The sequence below is a fragment of the Centroberyx affinis genome, unplaced genomic scaffold (genome assembly GCF_046629955.1).
Source record: "Centroberyx affinis isolate AG114_WGS23_722 - 3 ecotype Tasmania unplaced genomic scaffold, CSIRO-AGI_Caff_v1 ptg000207l_1, whole genome shotgun sequence".
Lineage (NCBI taxonomy): Eukaryota > Metazoa > Chordata > Actinopteri > Beryciformes > Berycidae > Centroberyx > Centroberyx affinis.
In genome coordinates this window covers 92985-120644 of record NW_027278899.1, presented here as the reverse complement: position 1 = coordinate 120644, position 27660 = coordinate 92985, and the positions used below count along the sequence as shown (strand labels likewise).

The 27660-nt window shown below is 41.5% G+C and overlaps 2 protein-coding genes across 3 annotated transcripts; both read left to right on the top strand.

Moving 5' to 3' along the window:
• The first annotated feature begins 512 nt into the window (after positions 1 to 512).
• On the top strand, positions 513 to 13689 carry LOC139661380 (phosphatidylinositol transfer protein alpha isoform-like). The gene is made up of 12 exons (XM_071539824.1): positions 513 to 639; positions 3924 to 3954; positions 7978 to 8123; positions 8547 to 8638; positions 8977 to 8984; positions 9545 to 9619; positions 9821 to 9904; positions 10049 to 10126; positions 11577 to 11687; positions 12100 to 12222; positions 12381 to 12440; positions 12556 to 13689. The coding sequence occupies exons 1-11, from the start codon at positions 623 to 625 to the stop codon at positions 12426 to 12428; spliced, it is 813 nt and encodes a 270-aa protein (XP_071395925.1). The 5' UTR covers positions 513 to 622; the 3' UTR covers positions 12429 to 12440; positions 12556 to 13689.
• Positions 13690 to 14250: 561 nt separating this feature from the next.
• On the top strand, positions 14251 to 26388 carry inpp5ka (inositol polyphosphate-5-phosphatase Ka). 2 transcript variants are annotated; one of them, XM_071539854.1, is made up of 13 exons: positions 14251 to 14350; positions 14737 to 14828; positions 16873 to 16977; positions 17102 to 17210; positions 17555 to 17671; positions 18888 to 19063; positions 19608 to 19719; positions 19942 to 20051; positions 21842 to 22076; positions 22577 to 22714; positions 22801 to 22884; positions 23074 to 23178; positions 23486 to 26388. In XM_071539854.1, the coding sequence occupies exons 2-13, from the start codon at positions 14746 to 14748 to the stop codon at positions 23564 to 23566; spliced, it is 1455 nt and encodes a 484-aa protein (XP_071395955.1). In that variant the 5' UTR covers positions 14251 to 14350; positions 14737 to 14745; the 3' UTR covers positions 23567 to 26388. The 2 variants fall into 2 exon arrangements, with proteins under 2 accessions (XP_071395955.1, XP_071395948.1); XM_071539847.1 differs by lacking the exons at positions 14251 to 14350; positions 14737 to 14828 and adding exons at positions 16060 to 16301; positions 20221 to 20247.
• Positions 26389 to 27660: the final 1272 nt, after the last annotated feature.

Genomic DNA, 27660 nt, shown 5'->3' with positions numbered 1-27660 from the left:
AATAGTAGCAGCAGTACTAACAGTAGTAGTACTAGTAGTCTACTAGTAGTAGGCTGCAGTAGCAGTAGTAGCCTAGTAGAATAGTAGCATTAGCAGCTACAGCGGTAGTAGTAACAGGTTAATTAGCATTATACAACGGGTTCGGGTCGAGTAATTTGATTGGACAAGACTTCCCGACTAACAGGCTAACTAGCTACTTTGAGTTTTGCACAGAATAATTCAGCTTACTTTCTTCCCAATCGTCCTCCTCTGACGACCGTTCATAATTAAGGTCAAGTAGTAACAAGTTAGTAATAGTAGAAGCAGTTACTTGCAGTAGTAGTAATAGCAGTAGGGCTTTTGTCATACACAGAAAATTATAACTGACGCACAGCATACAGTTCATAGTGGTCAGATAATGCACAACACAACGCGCTTGAATGAAACGTGAAGTTACCTGAAACTAAGGTGGGTGTTTCCTCCTCTTTTCATGCCGCGCCCCTTTGGATAAACGGCATCTTCCAGGAAGAAAACTCAACGCACCAAACGTCAGGCGGAGACTAAACGGCTGCTGTCAACTTTGAAGAGGCTTTCCAGGGTTTTATACATTATATGCACCTTTTGGACGGAGGGCACAGCAAGCATGCTCATTAAAGAATTGTGAGTATTATAGCTCAGTCTGAAACTACGTTGTTTTATTGGGTATTGCTGGAGAACTGAGAGAAACAGGCCCGACCAGTGTCACTGTCGCACTGTTTCGTTAGACACAGAATTAATCAACTTTTCTCAAATGAATGTCATTACAAAATGGGCCGGGAGAGCAGTGGTCTGGTTTCACTGTTACCCATTAAGCTATAGTGTTTTTGCATTTGTGATGGCCTTCCCTTCGTTCTTTGTTTTCAGCACCTGGCTTACTTGAATGAGTTGTCTGTGAAGGGATAAGTCGCCCCGATGTGTGCTGATCTCTTTTGTCTGGAGTGAACGAAATGCCAAACTCCATTCAAAAATCTGACAATTTAATGTGTCAATTCTTATTGATTAAAGTACACACCGCGTAAAATATGACTCAAGACCTTTCCTGAACTTCGGGGAGACACTCGTCATTTCGGCATACATAAAATCCTCCAACCCTCCATCCAAAGAGCACTTCATTTCAATAAAGTCTCAACGTTTACAATTGGTGGAAGAGGCGAACCAACTATGAAAGCTGAAATTGTATTGAAATAAGTAATGCTTTGTGGAATGGATTTATACCGAAATGAAGAATGGCTCCTAAGGATTCAGAAAAGGTCGTGACTCATGTTTTATGAGGTATGCATCTGAGCCCATAAGCAAGACCACATTAATTTGACAGATTTTTGAATGGAGTTTGGTGTTGTAGAGCTTGGCACATGTTGGGGTTAGTGAAGCTAGTGAGTGAATGAATGTTTGTGAGTGAAATAATGGTTGTGTTCATCAGGTTTTTGCTTTAAATTCCTGTAACACCTATGCCTGAGAGTTTTATGAGTGTCATGGTGTCATCATGTCATATGCACATCATTGCAGGACCATCGTCCAGTTCGCTGTCATCTGACCACAAAGTACAAAGTACACTAAAAAGGGCTCTGCCGTGTAAAATGATTATTCTTAAGATTAGCCTATGCCTGGAAAACATTTCCTCTGCCTTGGCCAGATTGACTGAGGCAACATGTACATTTGCACTTGTGCTCTTTATTTACTGTAGATCCTTTGAAATCCGTGAGAATAGGCTGTGGGTGGGCGGCCATTGATCTGCGTCTTTGCCAGGCCACACCATTTCTGACTTATCCCCGGTGACCTTTGGTTTACCATCAAATAGGACGGAGTATCACCAGTGATTTTGTTTTACAGCACCTGTTGCAGTACTTCAAATTCAGTGCCAATTCTAAAACCTTTTTTCAATACCTTTCTTTGTTGAATAAAAGCATAAGCTAGAAAGGCCTTCGCTCTGCTTCTCTAAGTTGAATGGGAAGAATCCAACATGTTGAACCTTTCCACTACCATTTAATTCCTTTTGATCCCTTAAAATCAACTTTGATATTAAAGTTGGCGCTGCACTAAAAGTATTGAATTTCGATATGCAGCTTTACCAAGAGACCCTGATGGGCAATAAGGCTGTTCCTCCAACATTATCATTTATTGTCTTCCTAAGATAAGAAGTGGAGCTTCAAACAGTACTTCAACAATATAAAAAACAAAGGTCAAGGTAAATTGACCCTTTTAGTTCAGAATTATAGTCACAATTCTTTTAATCAACACTGCCTAGTGTTATTGTCAGTGTGTGTCTGGAGGCCAACTTTTTCTTTTAATCAGCCATCATGTCCAAGCGTGGCAGGCTCCTCTTCCACTCTGATCTGTTCTAATGAAATATTCAGACCTCGCTAGACTGGCAACAGGTGGCGATTAATTGGCTATTGTATCATGGCACACAAGAGGAGGATACACAAAGGCCACACACACACACACACACATGCGTGCACACACACACCTTGCCACATTAATTCTAGGCTTAATTGTCCTCTCGCAGTGGCAGTTTTCTTTGCAGTTTCTATTTCCTGTTCTCTCTTCCAGTCATAGCAGGATCTTCAGGTCTGCATCAACAGACGCCTAAACATGTCTGGCTGCTCCTCAGTGCTCCTTATAAATAGGCTGTTAGTCAGTCAGACCAAATACACAATCGACAAACTACTCAACAGAGCTTTGATGGAAACCTTGACTCATGACATTGCTATGATACAAGGTGTCCAAAAAGTCTGGAATCTCAGGGATATGTAACTATATATATATATTTATGCCTTTTTTATCCCTGCATCCATGTGCTGATGTCGCTAAGAGACTTAGGATTTTCATTAGGTCCTTGTTGAACTGCCATGTCTCAAATGCCTGTGGCAGTAGCCTCTATAGGCTGGTTTTCACTGCAGTTGGAAGATCAATTTTTCCATTTCACATTTATATATAATTCAAATGGCCTGTGGAAACTAGTGGAAGGTTCATGTCATGTTCCCTGGTTTCCTGATAATAGAAGTCATGTCGTTTTACATTAGCTAGTTTGAATCAGGTTTTACATATTGGTGTGTTGAACTAAGTGGGTTTAGTTGTAAGTTATTGCAGTAGACTTTACTAAGTGTATGTTAGCAGTAACGTTGTTAAGTTGTAATAGTGAACTATTTTTGGTGATTTGATTTTATACGTTATTTGCCAAGAATCTCACAGATGGCAAGCATGTAACTCGCGCTAAGCTAGTTTTCACTTGTTTCTTGTTGCACTTGTTTTCCCCACACACACTAATTGTCAGTATGGCTGAGTGCTCCAACCCTGCGTTCAAGGCTCTGATTGTATCTATGAAGTGGTGTGCATCTCTTTGAACAGGAAAATCATGTATTTTTTGTTGCTTTGGTATTGCCTTTCATAACATGACATCATTTTGAGGCGTAAACTTAGCTAGCCAGCAAGCGCTACTCAGGTAGCATTAATTGAAAGTAAACAGAACAATGATCAGATCTTACCATTGACCCCAATGATGGATGCAACCATTCTCCCTGCACTGTTTTGGAGACATTTATTCCTGTAGTCTGTAAAATAAAAGCAGAAGAGAACTGGGAAGTTTTGAATGGCTGGAATCATTTTCTTGTCCATTTTGCACTTTCCAGGTGGAACTATTGTTCATGAAAGGAAAACACATCAGTAGGGAAACAAGGAACCACAGAAATCTCATTGGCTGTTGACGGTCTGAAAAGATGCAATCAGATCACTTAAGCCTGTCACTTGGACTAAAGGGCGATGCGTTGCTTTGCTGAGTTATGATATCATACTCTGATTTACTTACTATAGGTCAATGAAACATCTCTTACTGTTGTATTTCATGTTTTAGTGCTGAGTGGGATAGCTGTGCCATAATGTTTTCTCTCGCTCTTTCTCTCTCCTAGCCGAATCGTCCTGCCCATTTCAGTGGAGGAGGTAAGGACCGAGCTGCCACCTTATTCATCTGTTGTATCTTCACTCTCCTCTTCTCATCAACTGCTGGAGACAGCATAGGAGACACAAACCATTACAGCACATCTTAGGCACTTAAGCAGACTGTCTTTACAAGCAACAGTAGCCAGGAGGTCAAGGGTTCAGGGATAGGGTTCAACTGATAATGGGTTTTGAAGGCAGAAACATACAAATATTTGTGGAAGAAGCCTCTGAAACAGCGTGTAGATTATCATCATGTGACACTAAAACTCTCCACTGAAATCCATAAGAATGAAATGATGTTAAGATCTGCAGCTCCTTAAAGGAAAAATCAAATCCACCCTTGGATACTCGTACACTGTTATATCATCAATCTGTGATGCTCAATACATGATAATTATTGTGTAAAAGGTTTATAGTTTTCTCAAGTGATCCACTTTATCACAGGGGTTTCACCATAACTCTCTAAATTATTTTTCAGGTATTTGAAATGAAATCTATCTTCTTTCACTGTGAAGTAGCTTGGTAGACTACAGTTTCAGTTTCCCCAGCATTTAGTTAGGAACGGGTGGGGTCTATATTTGCTCTGGTGGGAACCAGCTGAATGCTGAATTGCTGCTCAAACTTCCCCAAGCCGTTGATCAACATTTTTCTCCTTTATCCTCCTACATCTGATGTTCCTGTTTCTACAGATGATTAAAGGCCCACCAGAATGAATGGGTTCATCTGCATCCTTGGGATTTTATGCATACTGTGCTCGGTGGTAGCTGCCCAGACATGCAGTAGTGTTGTAGACTTTAGATGCCCTTGCAGTTAAAACCCTTCGCTGTAGGCTTCATATCAGGCCCAGAATTTATTTAGCTGTGTTTTATCTGCCATGCCATCTCGGCTGCTACCATATCAGCAAGGGTGCAGGTTCAACTTCCTTCTATAGGTTTGTCCTTTATGGGAGGCTATCTATGTTTTTCTTTTTACCTACCTCTCTGTGTCCGTGAACCCCCTCACCTCTTTATTTAGCGATCATTTGCTCAATCTACTCTCCGTTTTAAGCCAAATCTTCTATCCCACAACACTGATATTCGTCATGTTTCCATTGCTTCCACACTAAAGCAGATCAGACAGTCAGAAGCCAATATTGCACTAAGCCACGTTATCGCGGTTTGTCATACGACCGGCTTTCCCTCTGATCCCTCTCAGTGTCAAAGGCATTATCAGTAGTGTTAACTGGATTCCTTGGTTAGTCGAGTAAGTATGACAAGTATGAGAACTCCTGCTGAAATCTGAATTAAATGGGGGGCGGAGTGTGTGTGTGTGTGTGTGTGTGTGGAGGGGGGGTGTTTAGCAATGGACCCCAACTTCCAACGTCCTGAATTTTGAAATGTCACCAACAAGGAAATACCTGTAGTCAAGTGTAAGGAATGATATATTAATTTCAAATAAAACCAACAAAATGAATGATTTTCAGCACATGAGCCGTTTTGTGACCACAGCGCTATCAGCTATTTGCTGGATTTTTTGTTTGTGGTTGCTGCAAAGCATGAACTCAAAATCTATAACTCAATAATCTAAATCTAAAAATCAAAAGTAAGTCTGACATAAAACTTCAATCATGATGTATGACGGCTTCAAACAAGCTGTTGCTTTGAGCGGTCGACTTGTTATTCCCTCGTGACATAAATGCAGCATTAGTTTTTAATCCATAGAACATTCAGTCATGCCCCGCTCCTTATGTTTATCAGGGGATCATGGGACTTGAGACTTGAACCTGTAGGGCCACTTCTTCACCGACAAACTTGATAGACACAGAGCTGTTTTTCTGAACATTTTGTTTTTCGTCTGACATTGATGACTGGCTCCGTTCATGTTCAGCCTGTTTTGTTTGTAACTGCAGTGGAATATCTTGTTCTCACCCTTGAGCTGCTTGTAAAGGCCCTGCGTTGCGTTGGGCCGTCTATGACAGTAAGAAAACACACTAGTTCTGCACGCCGAGTGACATTCCTAAGCTGCTACTCACAGAGGAAAGACTGAGCATCCGCAACAACCAAAACAAGCCTCCGGCCTGTAGCGGCGCTCTGTCTCCAGGGGGAATAGGGCTCGGCCTGATCCAGACTCAACCCGGTAGACCTGCTGGGACGATTTCAACCCTGGCAGTGAACTTTTTTTTGTCCAGCTATGCTGCAAAGGTCAGCAGATGTGTCATGTCGGTCTCATCAACCCTTACCCAAATCTACAAATAGCTGGACAAATTAATGTCAGACAAAATCTTGAACGTTCCCATGGATAACTGGCCAAGCGTAGACGACGTGACGTCTCATCAAGATATTTCCAGCAGCTACAATGGAGTTTGACAGCAGAACATTTCAGCGATCTAAAACTGCAACAGTAAACGTCACGGTTTTGGTGTCAGTCTCTCAGAATCAAAGAGCGAGGGCTTCTTTCTAGAGCTGCCGTTTTCCAGTCAGGTACACTTGCGTCATGAAATCAGAACCGTTTATTGCTCAGATGGTTATACAGGTGGTACAGGTTCTGCTGTGTAGGCTGCTCCCTGTGTGAATCCAAGCAGCATAAAGAGAGGCTGGAGGGAAGGTGGAGGGAGAAAGCAACACACCCAGTCAACAGCAGCATGTGTCAGGTAGGAGCCACAGGGATGGATGAGGATAGACCGCCTTGTTTGAAGTATCAAACATTGATTGGTGTTTATTTAGCTCAGCTGACGTAGTGCGCATGACTTGCACAGAGAAAGAAGACCTCTTTCTCTGAGAGTTGTAGAAAGGCATTCTGGGAAACGTAGGAAATCACTAACTTAAGTGGATGAGGCAGGTTGAGGGAAAGTGGGTGCACCAAAGAAGTAAATTGCAACACGTCATCACAAAATTCCTGGAATACACTGAACATCACAAATTGATGATATTTAACAGTCTAAGACTTTCCTTTAGTAAGACAGAGCTTTGTGTGTGTGTGTGTGAGTGGGAATGTGCGGGCCGGGCTGACGCAAGCAGTAATGTGAGTCACTCTCCATTGTCACAACACTACTGAGTGACTGACTGACTCAGGAGGATAGGAACAAGGAGGCGTGGAGGAGGAAGAAGAGGAGGAAGAAAGAAGAGGAAAGAAAGAGTTTGTAGAGGACAAGCAGTTCGCTGACTGTGACGGTTTTAATATGCTGAAGTCAGTGTCTGTGATAACTAGAGGGAAATGGTTAACTAAGGTCACGACAGTAGGAGTTTCCACAGGGGTCTTTCCACACCCTTGGGGGGGGGGATAATGTTTTTCATGGGTTTTACACTTTTACACTATACCTTTTTATTTTTGACTTCTGTGATACTAGTGTAGAATATCACTTATGTTTGCATGCATAGTCACTACAGCAAGGGATACAACAAGGAAATTGTTTTGGAAGAAATGTAAAAATGTAAATTATCACTTTTTTCCAAACATTTAGCTGCCCAGTAAGCTAGTTAGCCATTAGCCAGCGACTACCTAGCCAACAGCTAGTAGCTAATTAAGCCACCTGTGTTTTCTTGGCAACAGTTATTTTAGTAGTTATTTTAGTTTAATTGGTTTATCAAGTGGATATAATGTTACCAACCTGGCTCATTCACTGACAACAACAACAATATTTGGGGTATAAACATGAAAAAAGTTAGCTACCATCCAAATGTGAAACTTTCCCACCAATGAATATTTTACAAATATTTCAAGTTATTTTCACCTGAAACAAATACTACATAGGTGTGTGTCCTAGACCTAACAAAAACGTATCCAGATAGTACCAGAGAATACACTATATACTTGTACATTAGCATAACCCTTTATGGCAATATGAAAAACACTTTAAGAATCTGCAGCCTCATCCTCAAATGGATCTACAGAGAACACTGACATACTGACACACTGTCCTCTAAGGAAGAACATATTAAGAACATAAATACTCCAGCAGTATTAAAAGAGCTTTTAAAGAAAGTTGTGTTCCTGTGAGCAGTGCTGACCCTCCTCTCCTCTCCTCTCCTCTCCTCTCCTCTCCAGTACCAGGTGGGCCAGCTGTACTCTGTAGCGGAGGCCAGTAAAAGCGAGACGGGGGGAGGAGAAGGAGTGGAGGTGCTGGTCAACGAGCCCTATGAGAAGGATGGAGAGAAGGGACAGTACACCCACAAGGTCTACCACCTGCAGAGGTAGGCGGCTGCGGGACAGGGACGAGAAGTATCCTACGTCTCTGTGTATGTTTGGTTGTGTGTATGTGTGTGTGTGGGTGAGAGAGCATGAATATATTTATTTACGTGCTTGAGTGTTTAGTGATTCTACATACTGGTGTGTGTGTATCTCTGGGTTGAATTAGGGTGCTGTCTCTTACTTACATTTAATTGAGAAAATACATTCAGCCTTGTTACCATTTGTCAGGTAAATCCTGTCTACATTTTCTACAATAGAATGTTTTAAATGAGAGCAAAAGGAGTATGTGGAAGTTCATCTGAGTTGAGTTAATTATGCAACAGGACATGAAAATCAGTTCTATTGTTGACTGTAACTTGTAATTTGTAACTACTCTTTGTGTGTGTTTAAATTCTCTATATCAATGCCTGTCTTTCTCTCTGCAGTAAAGTGCCAGGTTATATCAAAGCCCTGGCACCCAAAGGTTCTCTAGAGGTTCATGAGAAGGCCTGGAATGCATACCCTTACTGTCGAACTGGTGAGTCCCACCAACACACACACACACACACACACACGCTGGGTGACAATGAATAATTTAACACTGCGTACAGGTTAGCCACCCATTCTCAGTGAATGCCTTTTGGCCCCATTCTATAGTAAGGACTGTAGCAGGATAAGACTGATAACAACAGTTTGGTGACAAGATATTAAAAGTTATTTGCTGCAGAATTTAATAAACACGACATGGACCATATCAGATTTTGTATAAATGAAAAGCTTGACACTTGTGCTGTGTGTTTAGTTTCAAACCTTGTCTCCCTCTTCTCTCCTGATCCATCCCTTTTCCATCATGATCCATCTCCTCCTCTGATGCAGTTCTTACAGTAAGTGTCCTTTTTATACCTTTTTATTTTTACTTTTTAACATTGTAGGTAGGTGTGTTTCCACCCTGGGTTTAGGGGCATTTTGAACCGAACTCATATTTGAAATTTGGGCCTGCTTTTATACCGATAGCAAGGGTAGTAGAATGAAAATGTGATTGAAATTACCCTGGTGGTGTTCCACTGAAACACTGTTCAGCTTTTTAACGTGATGAAAGATGAGATGGTAACAGTGTCGCTTAAACGAAAGAAGACACGGCGATGCAATGATGAGCTTGACTTCACACAGCGGCTGTCGTGTGTGTGTGTGTGTGTGTGTACGTATGTGCACACATACATGTAATGTTTATGTGCAGACATGAATGCACAGTGTCTTGTCTCAACCTGAGTGGATTTGGAAATATGTTAATTTAAATGTAATGAAAAATGGAAATAATGTCAGTGCACATGTAAAGGTGCACTATGGAGTGGGTATGCATGTGTGTGTGTTAGTGTGTGTGCACGTGCATGCGTCAGTGCTGACTGTCGACTGATCCTGTTATGCGTCTCCCCCCTCCCTGCAGAATGTCTACATGAAAGACAATTTCATGATTAAGATCGAGACGTGGCACAAGCCTGATATGGGAGATCAGGACAATGTAAGTCATGTGATCTGGTCACATAATACATATCAATACATGTATCTATATCCGCTGAGAATGAGCGTCAACTAATTCTGCTGCTGCTGCAACACAAAACGACGCAACTTTAAAAATGGACTTCTTTTCTGTACGTCACTCAGTCTGAAATCAATTTTCACAAAAGGACCTAACCTGATGGTTGATCATCCGTCTCTGCAGGTACATGGACTAGATGAAGAATCATGGAAGAATGCTGTGGTTGAACACATTGACATCGCGGACAGAAATCAAATAGGACCAAAGGTGAGAGAAAAAGATTAGCGAATAGTCACACTCCTTCCTATCTAGTCAGCACATCTAATGATCAAACTATCCAGAATAAGAGAAACTTACTGTTAGTTATGCTGTATGATATATGTCATTGTACTGATCGCATCCATTCCACAGGACTACAATCCAGATCATGATCCTGCCACCTTCAAGTCACAGAAGACGGGTAGAGGGCCTCTGGGACCTGACTGGAAGGTACTACATCCCCCATAGTCCTTCACTGTAGCTCACTTGACCAAAAAGTGTGCTTAAAGTGGGAATTGTGAATGTATGGAATGTTTGTTTGGTATGGCCTAGGAATTATACAATTAAGGAGTACTTCACCATATATCCAGTATCCACTTTATTAGGTACACCTAGCTAGTAGCAGGCAGGACCCCCTTTTGCCTCCACAAGAGCCTGAATTCTTTGAGGCCTGGATCCAATAACGTGCTGGAAACATTCCACAGGGGTCTCGGTCCATGTTGACTCGATGGCATCATGCAGTTCTTGCAGATTTTTTGGCAGCACGGTCATGCTGTGAACATCCCGTCCCACCTCATCCCAAAGATGCTCTGTTGGCCTGAGATCTGGACTGAACTGAAGACACTGTCATGATCCTGGAACCACTTTCCTGCTGGAAGTATCTGTTTGAGAAAGAGTAGACCGGCCTTGAAGAGATGCACCTGGTCGGCTACAACGTTTAGGTAATCTACTAAGAGGCCTAATGTGTGCCAGGAAAACATTCCTCACACCATGAGACCACCACCAGGCTGTACTGTTGCCACCAGGCAGGGTGGATCCATGGATTCATGCTTTTTACACCAAACTCTGACCCTCTGAACCCATCAATACGTCGCAGCAGAAACCAGGATTCATTGGCGTATTTCAGTTGTCCAGTTGGTGATCACATGCTGACTGTAGCCTCATGTTCTTGTTAGCTGACAGGAGTAGAACCCTACATCTCTTCTTCTGGTCTTCTGCTGCTGCAGCCGGTCCAGCTGAAGGTTCAGTGCGTTGTGTGTTGTGAGAAAACTTTCTGCACACCACTGTTGTTCTGAGCTGTTATTTGCGTACTTGAAGGACGCCTGTTAGCTTGGACAAACCTTGCCATTCTCTTCTGAACTTTCTCATCAACAAGACGTTTTCCCCTTCAGGACGGCCGCTGACTGGATTTTTTTGTTTAGCGCGCCATTTCCGGTGAACTCGAGACATTGTGGTGTAGAAAATTACAGAAGGTCGGCTGTGATGATCAAAGCTACAGTGAGTCACTTATTTATACGTGGCTCAGTCTAGAGGAGAGAGCTGTTTGCATAAACAAAGACGTCTACCTAATAAAGTGGATACGGCGGTAAGACTAGTGGTAAGACCATAGTATATTAAATGTACAGTAAGATGATAATGTATTAAATGTACAGTACTTGTAAACAGTTGAAAATATGTCCGCTCTCCAAAGAAGACATGCTGTAGAAAAGTGTTTTGTGTCTAATTAAAAAATATCAAAATGGATTGTCTCACTGATGTTGGATGACTTCTGTGATAAATCCATCATTAAAGCCCATTGTAGGGATTTATGAAGGCATATTGTGTTTTGCACAATTCCCTGCCTGAAGGCATATAAGCTTTTTGTGTTTTTATGTTTGTGTGTGTCCGCCTGTGTTTGCAGAATGAACTCCTCAACAACCCCAGCTGTCCGCACATGTGTGCCTATAAGCTAGTCACGGTCAAGTTCAAATGGTTCGGACTGCAGAACAAGATAGAGAGCTTCATTCAGAAGGTACAAGACTGTTTAACAATCATGCATGTGTGATGTAGATTGCCTTCTGGTGGCCAAGATATGAATTGCTGCACAGAAGAAAGGGAAGGAAAACCATGTCACAGTTTATTTTCCTTTTAGTTAAGGTGCCACGGATTATACAAGAGCCATGTATCCCAGATTACTTTTATGTTTCGCTGCCTACTTTACCATTTCCCTTTCAAATTCAAATCAGCTTCATTGGCATGACAGGAAAGAGTTGCCAAACCAATACAATGCTTCAATTGTAATAACATTGCAAACATTAACCAATAGTATTATATTAATATTAACCAATAACTTGTCTCTCTCTATCATCTGCTTGTGCTCTCTCTCTCTCTCTCTCTCTCTCTCTCTGTTTCTAATGACCCCTCTCTCCTCTCTCTCCCTCCAGTTAGAGAAGCGTTTGTTCGCCAACTTCCACAGACAGCTGTTCTGCTGGATCGACAAGTGGATCGATCTGTCGATGGATGACATCCGTCATATGGAGGATGAGACGAAGGCGGAGCTGGACGAGGTGAGCACAGGGTACACTGCAGCGCTCTTTAGGGCTGTGCAGTGAATTATCTAGCTCCAAGTTAAAGCCTCTTTGTTTCATCAGTCCCCGCCTCACTCCTCACATGATCCAGTTATTTTAGTACACCTCTCATAAATGTGTGTCTTGCCATGTTGTAGATGAGGAAGACGAAGGAAGTTAAAGGCTTGGCACCTGATGACAACTGACCAGCATACACAGTAAGTTTCACATCATTCTCTAGATGAGATTCAACCTGGAAAGCGTTAACATGTTTGCATTTGAACACGCTCAATTTGTCACATTCTCTAAATGTATCCTCTTTTGCCTCTTCAGATCGGCTCCTGATACAGGAGGCCTTGCCTGCATTCAGCACACTCTACTCCTTGGACACTGGATCTACAACATCTGGATAGGCATAATCAAGAATACCACAATTCCACCCCAATAAAATTTGCTCTTAATAAGAGCTCAGTACTGTAAAGCAATTGTATGTATGTATATACATTTGAATACAACAACCACCTTAGTTTTCTAAGAGACAAGTTTGCAAGTTGGGGAATCCGTTTTGAGGTTGAGGCTCTTGCTTACACCTATCCAGTCCTCTTATATCTCAAGAGAGTAGGGAATAGGGTGGATAGGTGAGGTTTCCTAATGGGCTGGCTGTAATATTACTGATATGACTATTATACTTTTTTTTTATGAATGTTATTGTTGTTTGGACTTTTGTTTTTGTTCTCGATTTAGTGTTTTCCAATTGTCAGTGATTCATCATGTGTTTACTAACTGGAGCAAGGTAGATTTTCCAGCAGTCTGTATCCACAAATACTTCATAGCACTACATTCACTGTTAAATGCCTTTTAGAGGCAAGTGGACTATAATACTGTAGGCTACAATGCTTTTAAGAAAATCAGTTTTCGTCTCCTGCTCTCGAATGCACTTGTTTTTAATGGTGTTTTGTCAAACTGAAAGTAATTTGATTTATCATGACATGGCGGATGGAGTCACTGCAGTGAAAAAAACAGGCTTTGATTTCCAAAAAGGCCATTACGTCAAGGAATCAATCTCTGTGGTTTCCAATGAAAAGACTCCACCAGAGTCACTGATTATACTTTCAGATTAGTATCACCTATAATCCTGGTCCTACTGCGCCTGCTGTTGGTCAGTTTAGCTTCAGACAAAGATACCGACTACTGTTTATTAATTTTTATTATAGTTTTGGGTTGAGGGGTTTGAGTGTTGGTGATCTTGGGCTATGCAAGAGGAACATGAACTCAAAACAAAGGACACATGAAGCAACTCTTTCTCTGTAATTGTTCACAAGGTAGGCCTACTTAATTGTAAGTCTTGTTTAATTTTTCCTGTGTTGAATTAAATTATCTGTATTTTATTGGAATGAGGAGCCGTTTTGTGTAATGAGTCCTCCACAAGATTGTGTGTTATATAAAATACAATATATTTATCCTTTGCTTCTTGGACTTGTTTACTTTTGTTGAAAGACTGATTGCTGCCTAGTGAGGTAAACCTCTCATCCAACACTGATTGTGGGCTGCAGTCACTTCACAAATCATTAACTTTAATCAGAACATTTCCTAACTTTCATGATCGTAAAAACACAAAGCCATAATTCTTTTTTCTGGTTTAGAAGAGAGAAATGTTGGCCTTGCACAGCACAGCATATCATGCTATTGTCTTTTTCAGTAGGAACCCTGTTGGCCTGTTTACAATTTGACAGTTCAGTTCATGTCAAGTCATATCTTGGAATATCAAGCTAGACTTCCGGTTAAAACTTTCAAAATAAAATCCTTATTGATTAATATCTAATACAGAATGCCAATGTGAAAGGAATATGTCGTAAATTAAATTACAATTGTTTTTTTTCCCAAAATGTCCCTTTCATAGCATATATTCATAGGCAATCCTATGTAAGATTTCTTTATTATTATTATTTTATTAAATGTGACAGATTCTACGCTTTTATTTTGAAGGCAAAATCGTCTGCCTTTAGATGTTCTTCTAGTGTGGGGTGACGCAGCCCACAACACTCGAGTGTGTACCATCACATTGCTGCAATTTACTGTAAATGTCAGTGCAAGAAAACAACGAAAATTACTAGCAAAGCATTATCAGGTAGTATACGAGATTTATAACACCTATGCTGGCGGTTATTTATCACCCATTTTATGCACCGATGTAGTTTGTTAATGCTAACATTACTGATGAGAGAAGCTTGGCTTACGTTAGCTAACGTTAGCTAGCAAATGACAGCTGACACCGCAAGCGATGCATGATGATATCAAGGCCACTGTAGCCTACTAACTTTGTAAACCAGAACTTAATGTTCGCTATATTGTATTTTCACATTCATTCCAAATCTCTTTACAGTGGTAACAAGTGGTTACGGCTGTACTGTTGCACTTATCTGTGTTTTTCTAAGTTACTGTTACTTTGTTTCCACCCCAGCTGTTTTTGTGCTGACACTAGCTATGTCGCTAATTTGCTTCGTTGCCTTCCAGGTGTTGATAATGGAGGAGACTGAGGAGCAGTCGGACGCCCAGCAGTCAGACTTCAGTGTGAAGAAGGGAAATGAGGAGGGAGAAAGCCTCAGGTTGGACCCTAAATAGCCCAGATATGTGCTCGTAACCAAACTCAATTTAAAAATCTGGCAATGTAATGTGCCCATGCTTATCGGCAAACGTACGTACCTGTTACCACATGACTTGACCTTTTATGAATCGTTAGGGTCTACTAGTAAATTCGGTATACATCTGACCCACCAAGCAGCTTTTACTTCAATAGAATCACACCTTGCTTGCTACCGCACATCACGGTGTATTTTGGTGGAAGAATAACGGGCGAACCAATCCTAAAAATGTTGGTTTTTTAAAAAAAATAAATGCTGCTTGGTGCTGCTTGCCAATAAGCAAGGCAGCATTCAGCTGACAGTTTTTTGCCTGATGTTTTCTCTATAGAAGACCTACTGGGCCTCTATGCTAAGCTAGGTTAAGTCCACCAAGACTCTTTCTGGTCTGATATGTCAGTTGTATTGTGTTAGGTAGCTGTTGCCTAATGCCATTGCAAGGCTTTTCTGGAAGCATAATTGGCTGTTTCATTAGGTTTGAATGCCAGTGCAATGTCTGCCAGTCCACAAATCTGGCAGGTGGATTAGGTTGCCAAACAACACACACCTAATACGATTAGAATGGAGGGGGAAAAGCAGCTGTGTTGCCAGTCTGAGGAACGTGCAATTGAGTGCCCAGCAGTGTGTGAATGTGTGTGTTCTGTATGTGTGTGTGTGTGGGGGGCCACCATTTTTATGTTTAAGTATGTCACTGTGTTTCCCAATTTTTTAATAGGCCTAATGTTCAGCATTACACAATGTGATTACAGTTCGTTTTTAGTACACAAAGAAAACGTTCTTGTAGATAAATTAACCAATTCCCTAATCACTCATTCCCACGCCCCCAAGCCTGGATTTTCCTCATCTCACTCAGTGGTTTCACTCTAAGGAAGCCACCAAAACTTTGGATTATTGCTCTTTTCTGTTCTTTCCTCTCCATCCAACCTAACTTGAGATTGTCAAATGCTGGGTAATTTTTAACTGTGGTACTTGGTGACACCATATTTTCTGAATAGAAAGGTATTCACGCTGCTGATGATACTGGATCCTTTAGCAAAAACTTTGGTCTTTCGTACTTTTGAACTGCAACGCGTGGAATACCAGGAAGAGAAGCATTTTGGACTGCCAGACCCAGCACAGTCTGTTGACCTTGCTGCGCTCCACACCCCGACTCTCTAGACTAACTCTGCCCAGAGCAGCCACCACTCTCTGAGCTGTAATGGATGAAATCCGCCGGCTGTTTGGCGCCGTGGGACGCGTCCGCACTGACAGCCTTGCCAGCGATGTCACCCGGTCAACAGGCAGCAAGCAGGCGCTGCGCCAAAGGCTCAACCAGCTGATGACCTGTGTGGACGACTTGGACCCCAAAGACAAGCTGCACGATAAGGTGGCCAAGACCCTGGACCACGCCTTCATCATCTGTGGCAAGAAGGCCAACAAGCCTAAGAAGGACAGCTTCAGGTGGAGAACGATGCAGTGTAGCCTCTTCCCTTACTACTTCTTATTCATTGCTCTTGCCTGAACTCTTTTGGCCTTTCTCTTTAACATGCTCTTGTGGGTTGAATGAACCACTTAATCAAAGATGCTATTGATTCTTGTTGATTGAGACCCTCCAGCAGAACTCTGTCCTTGAATTTTCGTCATACGTGTTACCGTTGTAGCTGAGCACGGGAAATAGAATTATACGTATTATGGATGTTTTGAGTTGGTGTGTGAAAGAATGACTGGTCTCTTGTAGCAGCCTGGTCAGCTTGTGGTAGTAGCACAGTGTTTGCACTGTGTAACAGCTCCAGATCTTAATCTTTGTCACTGTGCTTATCTTTGGCCATTGCTACACTAAATGAATCTCTTTGTTACCAAAGTATTGTGGGTTATTTTCCTTCCAAGTAGAGAGGTGCAGCTGAATGTTATTCCATTTAAAGTTAATTTATTGTTTGAGGAATAACTTGACACTTAAATGGTCTATTATTGATGTATGATGTACATTTTCTGATGAAAAGTGCTGTGCAAATCCTCGCCTCCTTGTCTGCAGGCTGCACATGGTCACATGGAACGTGGCCACAGCCAATCCTCCAGATGACATCACCTCCCTTCTCCATCTGAACTCCCCCAAGAGCCCAGACCTCTATGTCATCGGGTAGGTGGCAAAGGGAATGTGCATTGATTGGTGAGGTGACTAAGTTGATATGACTGGGTATATTGTGGAGAGACTGAGGAGTTAAACCAACGTGTGTGTGTGTGTGTATGTGTATGTGTGTCAGTCTCCAGGAGGTGTACTCAGGGCCAGTGAGGTTCATGATGGACATGACGTTTGATGACCAATGGAGTCAGCTGTTTATGACCACCTTAGCACCACAGGGATACCTGAAGGTATGGATCAGCGTCTACTTCTGTCAGCAAGACTTTGAGTTAGAAGGGGTTCACACTATTCCACTTGTTTTTTTGTAGGAAAAACCTTACCTCAAACGCCTTTTGTGCTGCTAATGGAAGTGGGTGTACTGTTTGAAACTCCCACAGCACAGCCAGTGTGCTCCATACAGACTTTTTATGATCAGAATGATGGCTGCTACCAAGTTTACTACTGCTACTTTCACTGAGTTTCAGATGAGTTGTGAAATATCTTAACGGCATCTGAGATAGATAAAATCTATCCATGTCCACACAAAGGAGGTGTAATTTATGTACTGTGAGTGTGTGTGTTTGCTGGTATTCAGGTGTCGTCCATCAGAATGCAGGGTCTGCTGCTGCTCCTCTTCTCCAAACTGGAACATGTGCCCTTCATCAAAGACATCCAGGCCACATACACACGCACAGGCGTTTTCCGTTACTGGGTGAGAAATGCAGGTCTACACACACATATTCACACATAAACACATTAGATTAGAGGAATTAGGATTAATGGAGCGGTATGTGTTAGCTTGCTAAAGCTAGAGACACACTATAGGACTAAACAGGCTGTGCAAAGATTGGACATCACGCACTTAATGACTGGCATTCACAGATTTTTTTGATTTGTGTTGTAGAGGTGCACACACTTGACAGTCATTTGGATTTGGGGAGCGCACACTAGACGAGTTCTCACACCAAATACAAAAACACAACATCTCGTGCTACTACAACACAGAACCAGAACAACCGTTCAGGTGGAGCAGTTTTATTTCCACACCTGTATTTTTTTCCTTCCCTCAAATTCAACTCTTTGTTGTTGGTCTCCATTCAGATTTGACGTCACACTACAGCAGAACATCAAAACTTGTCTAAATTCGAGTCATAGAAATCCAACGTTTTAAATAATGTTGATGGTCTCCACTGGATCGTGAGGCAAGACATTAACCCTCGGACACTACAAGATCATCTGATCTGTGTTGGTCATCCAGTGTGACCGCCTACTCAGTCTGATCTTGATATTTCAGTTGTGATGGCCAAATTTTGGCTATACTTGGCCTAAAAGCCATGTAGTGTGTCACCAGCCTAACTGAGAAGTGCCTTCTTAAGAAAGCACTGAATACATGTGATGAAATAACATTTGTTATTTCTGCTCTGTGTCCTGTGTCAGTGTCCAAGCAATACAATTAGCCAACCTCCTCTTGCGTGTAAAGAGGAAGCGGTAGACAACTGAGACCTACACAAAATCCTGGAATAGATTTTCTTCATACTGAAATAACTGTAACTCTAACTTTCAAATAAACATTTTTAAGTTATTCACATGATGAGCGTAATGTCATTTCCCAAAATTTCTAAGGGTGTTATATCCATGTCTTTTCCAGTCAGTGGAAACTATATGATATGAACAGTAAAACACAAGTTTTTAGGTAACAGGTTTCTATCAATGTTGTTGCAGTTCTTACTGGTGCTGATAGAGGGTGATAAAGGTCAAACATTAATGCGACTTGATGCTGCTTTAAAGTTTTAGCTCTCTAATCTGTCAGTCGTAAAAACATGGTATCGGTGCATCCCTAACATAGCATTAATAAACTGAATGGATAATGCAAAATAGTTATGAAGAATTTGCCATTTGTTTTTCCTCTCCCTCTCTCTCTTCCTCAGGGTAATAAAGGTGCCGTGTCCATCCGGTTGTCTTTGTATGGCCACATGCTCTGTTTTCTCAACTGTCACCTGGCAGCTCATATGAAGTACGCCACAGAGCGAGTGGATGAGTTCGAGTACATCCTGGACACGCAGACTTTTGAATCTGACAAGGCTCCGAGAGTCCTTGACCACAGGTCAGTAGACACGCAAGAATACAATACCCAGTTTCCCCACGTCGATCTTTAATGTTTCCACTCATCTTACAAATACAGCACATCATGTTGTCTTTTGACTGTATGGAAGTGAAGTGAAAGACAGCATTTGAGGACAGTTTGAGAGATCTCAAAGGAAACTCATTCATTGCTGTCTAAACAGTGTTTCTATTGAGAAGCAAACACTGAGCAAGTAGCATAGGAAGCCTCACTAGTCTGATTAGTTCTGCACCATCACATGTCTATGCCTTGTTGGATTTCTCAGTTGAAACACACACACCACCCTGGAATAATAAATTTCTTTTTTTTTCTTTTAAACCTTGCCTAAAGCCAGTCTGGTGAATTTCAATCATCAGGCATTCAGGTTTTTTTACACAATTCTCAGTCAATGTATTGACACCTAAAATCACAAGTTTAAGAGAATAATACCCTTGTGAACTGATTTGGTCGCTTACTACCACCGGTCCCTCTTTGTTTATCCATCAACATCTCACTCCCTCTCCCCTTGGTCCCTTTCCTGGCCCAGGCTGGTCTTCTGGTTTGGGGATCTCAACTTCCGGATCCAGGACCACGGCATGCACTTTATGCGCTCCTGTATCAACAACCAAACCTACAACCTGCTCTGGAGCAAAGACCAGGTTCGACCCTTTAAGTGTCCCATACCATATTACAGAGATGCCGACAGACATGTAACAGTGCCAATGTAGTTAACTCCTGTTCCCATGCAGGTCCTGGTTACCAACACAACAATTGAGTGATTTGTGCATATGTAACCAGGATAATAGGATTAGTCTCAGTTCATCAGTCTGAAGTGTGTTGTGTTCAGGGAGGTGATGGAACGTGTGTGTTGTCGTTCTCAGTTGACCATGATGAAGAAGAACGAGCCGATGCTCCAGGAGTTTGAGGAGGGACCTCTAGACTTTCAGCCCACGTACAAGTTTGACTTAAACTCTGACACTTACGACAGCAGGTAACTGTTTCCAGCAATCACACTTGGACGCAGACACATACACCACTGTGAATTCCTGCCACCTTGCATCTGTCATAATATATTCTTTAAGTCACTCTATCTTCCAAACTCTCTTTCTTAATATCTTTATTTGTAAATATTGAATCTACGCCTCTTTTCGACTTCACAGGCCCTACAGGAGATGGTTTGCCTTTAAGTAAGGGTTCAAATCACATTTCTGTCTCCACATCTCCCTTAATATGTCACATGTCGTCCTCTTTAATTCGCCTAACTGCACTATACTGTGGGTGTACATACTGTTTTGTATGCAGTATATTAACTTTAACTCTCTGAATCACATGCTTTCAAAGGCCAAATGAGGCCAAGTTATCTCTGTCTACAGTGTAGTGCAGGTAAACAAGCTAGTACCACTAACAGTCTTTGCAAGACAAATGACAGATTGTCTCTGCAATGAAAAGGTTGAACTGCTTGTTCCTTGTGCAAAATCCCGTCTGGGCCCACAGAACAGAGGCTTCTAATTCTGTTGTTTTGGGGGCCGATACTGTTGCTGTTATTCAGCAAAGTATCAGTTGTCCATATTAACCCACATTTAAGCTATTGTAATACCATCCTGCTACTTAGATATTTTGTTTACATGCTAGTGGTGGAGCAGCTGCTAACATGCATGGTCATAAATAGAACCTTTGGCAATACAGGAAGTATGAGAGTGGGTGATTCACTGTGTGTGTGTGTGTGTGTGTGTGTATGTATTTGTGGGGTGGGGGTTGGGGGTGTAATTGGAGATCACCCAGCCAATGTCTACTACCTCCGATATGATGGTGATAACAGCTATATAAAAAGTCTATAAAACCTGCAATGAAATTTTATTTTCTTTGCACATTTCATTCATTTGTTCAATTGTTCAATGTCGGTTGTAAGTGTTTCATTTAAAAGCAGCAATGTATCACATACCACTGAAAAGTTGGAGTCGGTCACCCACCCTTAAGGAACTGCTAACCCACTTAAATGGCATTCAGTGGAGAGGTTTAGTGTCTCATGATGGTCTTAATGTTACTTAAGAAGATTTTACATCCTGAGAAGAGTAAAATTTGTGAGGAAACACTGAATCCTTATAATTTGGGGGATTGTGTTTTTAGGTTTGAATATGGTCAGATTGAAAAGATATTGTCTTTCGGCTGCCTCAATCCAAAGATGTTGGTATTTGCCTTCAAAAACCCATATCAGTCTAACCCTAGTACATACCCCTATAGCCTTTATAAAATGTGTCTCTCGTCTTCTTCACACATCAAAATCTGTGGCTGGGTATGTAGTATTAAAAATATCTCAAGTATTATATTTCATAGTACAAGATATAAGTTTGTGTCACTTCATTGCTGAGATGTAGAATAAAATCAAAACAGCTCAGCATTTACACATCTCGGTCTAACTTTTTCCTTCCATTTGTGAGTGCAAGCTCCTTCGCCACTCCTGAAAAAGGCACATGACAGCAGCCTGGAGTTTGCAAAAAGGAATGTGAAAGACTGAAAGCATGAGGCAAAAGACTACACTTCTTTCTTCGATTTGTGTATCTTGATACCTAGCCTTGTATGGTATTGTAGGGGAAAGTTATTGAATCGTCACAACCTTACATTGTTCGACATTTGTCTGCGTTGTCTCATCATGCTCTTATTTTCATCCATCGCCCAGTCATATACCTCTTAACAGCCTTCATTCTCAGTCTGAGTAGATCTTCATCTCCTAACTAAATCCTCCTCTTCCCTGCTCTCCATCGTGTCCAACCACCTGTCCAGCGGTAAGAAGCGTAAACCGGCCTGGACGGACAGGATCCTGTGGCGGCTCCGGCCCGAGGGCCCGCCCCCCGAAGAGAAAGACGAAGACGAGGACCCCGGATTGGCTGAGAAGAATGCCACGCAGCAGGAAGAGGTCGAGGAATACCCTCTGAAGATCAGGCAGGACTCGTACACCAGCAACATGGAGTACAGCATCAGTGACCACAAGCCTGTCATAGGCCTCTTCACCCTGCAGGTGAGATACTAGAGCTCTCTCTCTCTCTCTCTCTCTCTCTCTCTCTCTCTCTCTCTCTCTCTCTCTCTCTCTCTCTCTCTCTCTCTCTCTCTCTCTCTCTCTCTCTCTCTCTCTCTCTCTCTCTCTCTCTCTCTCTCTCTCTCTCTCTCTCTCTCTCTCTCTCTCTCTCTCTCTCTCTCTCTCTCTCTCTCTCTCTCTCTCTCTCTCTCTCTCTCTCTCTCTCTCTCTCTCTCTCTCTCTCTCTCTCTCTCTCTCTCTCTCTCTCTCTCTCTCTCTCTCTCTCTCTCTGTTGCTGAAGGTCCGTCTTACACTGTTAGTTCTACGATTAGACGGGTCGATATTGGCCTTTTATTTAAAATCGGATAACAGCTAGTCAAGTGTTGTCTACCTCAGACATGATGCGGTTTATTTGATTCCATATTTATTGTAGAATTGATCTGCTCTTCACTGGTTGTCTATCAGAAGCCCTTCCATTAAGTCTCTCTCTCTCCCCCCTCCAGTTGAGGAAGATGTACGAGACTCCTCTGGTGCGTCTGCAGGCGGAGGGCGACTGGAGCGCTGACATCGACGCCATGGTCCTCTACAGCCCGCTGCAGCCCTTCCCCTCCAGCGCCTGGGACTGGATTGGACTCTATAAGGTTGGGAGAACAACAGCGGTATAACAGCGGCATTTTGAATGTGATATTTCAGTGCTGAGAGTCTTTAAAATATGAATGCGTTTCAGGTCGGCTTCACCAGCGTGTCAGACTACATCACCTACACCTGGGTGAAAGACGATGAAGTGTCCTGCAATGAAGAGCTCACACAGGTAACAAGTGTGCCCAAGTGACTTGAATGCTAGTTGGGTTGTTCTTTGTTGCTTTAAATCCACCATCAGATGGCAGCATGGTGATGTGATTGCTAGCAGTCTGAATGCAGAATTACTCAAATGTTTCTGAACAAAATATATTAGAAAACAAAACACAATGGAGATAAATATTTCTCTGTATTCCTGTAGGTGTATGTTAGTAAGGAGGAGATCCCTGTGCTGGGAGGAGAGTGTGTGCTGTGCTACTACAGCAGTACACTGCAGTGCATTATTGGAATCAGTGAACCATTCAAGGTGAGTATGAACGCTGGAATAGTTTAGCCACCACAACCTTTCTTTTTTCATATACTGTGGGTATCGGATATCAGTTGATTACTTAATGTAGAATTTGGTGATTACTTGGCTCTACGTGATGCATTTTGGAGCACATATTCTTAGCTGAATCCAAAAGTTTTTCTCCATTCGTCCCATTGGACAATTTGAAACAGGTTTCATTTGTCCAGTCAAAACAAGTACAGTTCCTTGTCAAGTAAACAAGCCCCAGTGTTGAGTCCAGCAATACTCGTAGAAAAAATAATTAATCCAAAAATCTCTCTTTTAGGTCCACGAATCCAAGGTAGCCATTGAGGAGGGCTTGGTGCCTGAGAACATCAACGGACTTGACAAAACCACAGCCAGTTAAGACCTCGGGAATCAGTCATAGATGTTGTATGAGAGATGTATCTAGAGATGTATCTATTTGGGCCCGCATTTCCTGGACCACAACAAGGCCTGTAGTAACTGCAGTTAAAGTGTTTCCTAATCTGCCACTGGAGGAGCAGATTAGGAAATGCTGTGCATTCACGCTGTTGCACATCCGCACTGACCTCTTCTGATCTGACAGCTCCAATGCCACTGGTGTAGCTATTGGTTACTTAAACCTACACGGCCAGTACACTTTTTCATGAATGATCTCTAGGGTCAGGTTCTCTGTACACGGATGAAGCTTACTTTTAAGTCGGACTGAAATCAAAGCAGAAAACATCTTATTCAAACACCACAGACGGATTTGTTCAAACTCCACTGACTGACTAAGAAGGTGAGAATGTGTAGGTTGAGAGAATGGAAGCTCAAAAAATGTCTGTGTGATAGCGAATAGAGTTATGGGTGGAGATTGGGATGGTAGGATGTGCAATATGAGTGCGGTCAGCAGCTTTTGCATTAATTGGAGGTTATGTGATTAATGAGGTTATGTGATTAATGAGGAATGAGAAAGGAAAAGATTAGACTTAAGGTTACACTCCGTTAAATAGAAGATGAGGTATGTTGTAGGATTTGTACCGGCATGCAAGTGTGTGTGATCAGGGTGAAATATGTCACTTGACTGAAGGAAGCTCTCCCCTCAAAAGTATGTTAAAAAGACATCTAAATAATTGTTTTAACAAAATTCCAAGTTTTACTAGTTAGATTGTTTTCACACCTGATTTACTTGGCGTAGTTGAATGAAACCCTTGAACTCTCTCTTAATGTGGGTCATTTGGGGAGGTGAAAACAACCAGTCAAAGCTACAGTGAGAATGTAACCGGGCTACAGACAGGAAAGGGGAATCACTCAGTTAAGCTGATTGGCCAATTTTTGTTGAGATTTTGCCATGACTCTGAATACCTTGTTTAAAAAAGCTAAAATGCATTTATCAGTAAGAAATGCTTGTAAAGTATAATGCTCATCAAAATGTATCTTCAGTCTGACTTAAAGGATGAGTCTTAAAATAGGAAATTTGTCGTCGTTAGTGGAAGGATGATCAGTGCTTGAAAACTTGAAGCGCTATCTTACAGGAATAGTTCACCTCAAAATGAAAATTCAGTCATTATCTACTCCATGTCAGTTGCAACTCCCACTGCAGTTCACAGGACCACCAAACACACAGCTGTGAAATAAAAAGATGGCCCAGCTAACTCCCTGTGTGCTTGGTGGTCCTACGAACTTCAGTGGAGTTTTGACTGACATTGGGGTGATGGTGGTAGATAATGACTGAATTTTCATTTTAAAGCGAACTATTCCTTTAAAAACAAGATGATGTGACCCATTCTAAAGGAATACTTACAACTCTAAATGAATTGTAAATCCTGCTAGACTAGGCTTAATCTGTGTACTGTCCAGACAACCAACCTTATGAGTCACATTACTGAAGGCTGTATGCTCAAAGCTGGATCTAAACATGGTTTTAAACTTTTTTTGTGAGTTATTTAAAAGGAAACAAAATGGCAACAACACTGGGCACGCATATATTCTAACCTTAAACAGCTTCTGTAACTTGCTAACTGCATGCAACCCCGCTTTGCATTACATAGCTGTGCTAACCTACTCATTTCCTAACAGCAGATTTCAATGCTGACCGGTCTTTTAAAACCAGTGGTTTTTAGTTTACAGTGGTGGTCTTTTATAACCACTGCCTTTATTCTCAGAGGTTTACCATGATATTTGTGTCATAGTGGAACTCATGTCTTTGGACTGAAGTGTCTTCAGCAGCTACATTATACAATAACATCCCAACTCTCCGCCCTGTCTATCTCAAAAGTCAAAGACAGGAACATTTCTTATTTTTATGTTACATACTGTAAGCAAATATTAAATCCACCTTGATTCCTATTTTAATTTTACCATCAATGTTACCACCATTTTCAGACATGGTAACTGAATTGTGTATAGGTAAATCTTGCTGTAAATGAGCTCCTATAGGAAGATAAGAGAAGATTTTACAGTTGGGTTGTTTCTGCTCACAGTTTTCTAATTAACTTCAATTGCTCCTGATGGACTTGAGAACCTTCTCTTACTCATTTTTTACTTTCATAGTGCAAATTAACAGACTCATTTTCAGCTTGCCATTAACCCAACAGCAGTTTTTTTAACATCAGTCATTCCATTTAATTACTAATTGTCTAATGGAGAAGTTAAAGAAATATAAAAGAAAGTTATATAAAAGAAATTTAATAAATATTGCACTGTTTTATTGTTGTTATTGGATATAAGTTAAGTATTTATAGGTTTGACTTAAGTGATTGTTATTTGCTGGTTATGTGTCATATTATTAGTGTCTATTGAGAAAGAAAAATGTATTTTTAGAAAACAAGCTAGATTCAGCAAGTGCCTTTCAAATGACTGTCGCTTTACATTTTATGTACTATGCTGCTCAACTTTGATACACTATGTAGCTTATGATCAATATTCATCTGATTATTTATTATATAACAGGACGTGATGCTCATGGCCTCTTATGCCTTGTTTTGGGCTCATATTGATTTTAAATGTTGCTACTCTACACTTTCAACCTTCAGCTATATGAAGACTGAATGTCATTATTATTGGCTTGCTGGAATCGCTTGTATATTATGTTAAAGTTAGCCCAGTTGTGTCACTTTATATTTTTTATGAAAAGTCGAGGGTGATCTATTTTCTCAAATAGCAATGGGTATGGAAATGCTGTAATGTACTGTAACAAAAACACAACACATTTATAGCTTTGCAGAAGCAAATATTAAAAAATTCTCACTTTATTCTTTGTGTCTTTCTTTTTTAATTAGTAGGCCTAACCTATTCGATTTTAACAGATGAAGAATTATTGATTATGTCTGATATTTTAGGTACTGTTGCTGACGTCACAGGGCCAACCGGCAGCCGCCAGATGTATTGAGAGTGCTGTCAAGTGAATTTTTAGAGTTTTACTATTTTTATCCGCCTATTGAGTTATCGTATCATATCGTACCGCAACATCAGACATCTTAACCCAGAAGATCTCAGCAGCTTAATTACCTCGAACCCCGTTCCTGCTCCCACCCCCTCGCTCCTGGATCTAATGGACTATTACAACAGTTTATCTTCTGCACGTGATACTCTAGCCCCTCTGAAAACACGGGTTGTTTATTTGCCCTTACTGCTCCCTGGTACACACCTGAACTATGTCAACTCAAGGTTTTAGGTCGGCGCCTGGAGAGGCTCTGCACCACGACTGGACTTGCTGTTCATAAACAAATGTATTTTGATCATATACTCCACTACAAAAATGCTCTCTTAATAGCTAAAACCTCCTATTATGCAAATATCATCAGTACAGGTGAAGGGAATGCTAGAACTCTCTTCTCCACAGTGAAAAGGTTGCTCAAACCACCTGAAACCAATATGAACAGTAACCTCTCTAATGAACAATGCTCTGCTTTTACAAAGTATTACAATTCATGAGCAGCTGGCTAACATCATGCAGACCGACTTACCATCAGCAAGCACCATGAAACTGTCCCCATCCACTGTCCTATGTGACTTCAGTCTTCCAACTGAAAATCACATTTCTGAACTTATTACAAAGTCCAATACCTCCACATGTCACCTGGATCCAATGCCCACAACCCTAGTTAAAGCATGCTTGCCCTCTATCACTTCCCTGATAACCTCCATCATCAACTCCTCTCTGTCCACTGGTACAGTTCCCCCATCACTGAAAATTGCCATAATCAGACCAACTCTGAAAAAACCTCGTTTAGACTCTAGTGACCAAAACAACTACCGGCCTATTTCCAATTTACCGTTCATCTCCAAAATTCTTGAGAAGGTTGTTGCATCTCAACTCCAGATCCACCTTGATAATCTTTGAACAATTCCAATCTAGATTTCGCCCCAAACATAGCACAGAAACAGCCCTGGTTAAAATCACCAATGACCTCCTCCGTGCAGCTGATTCCGGTCTACTCTCTATCCCCATCTTTCTGGACCTCACCGCAGCCTTTGATACTGTATCCCATCAGC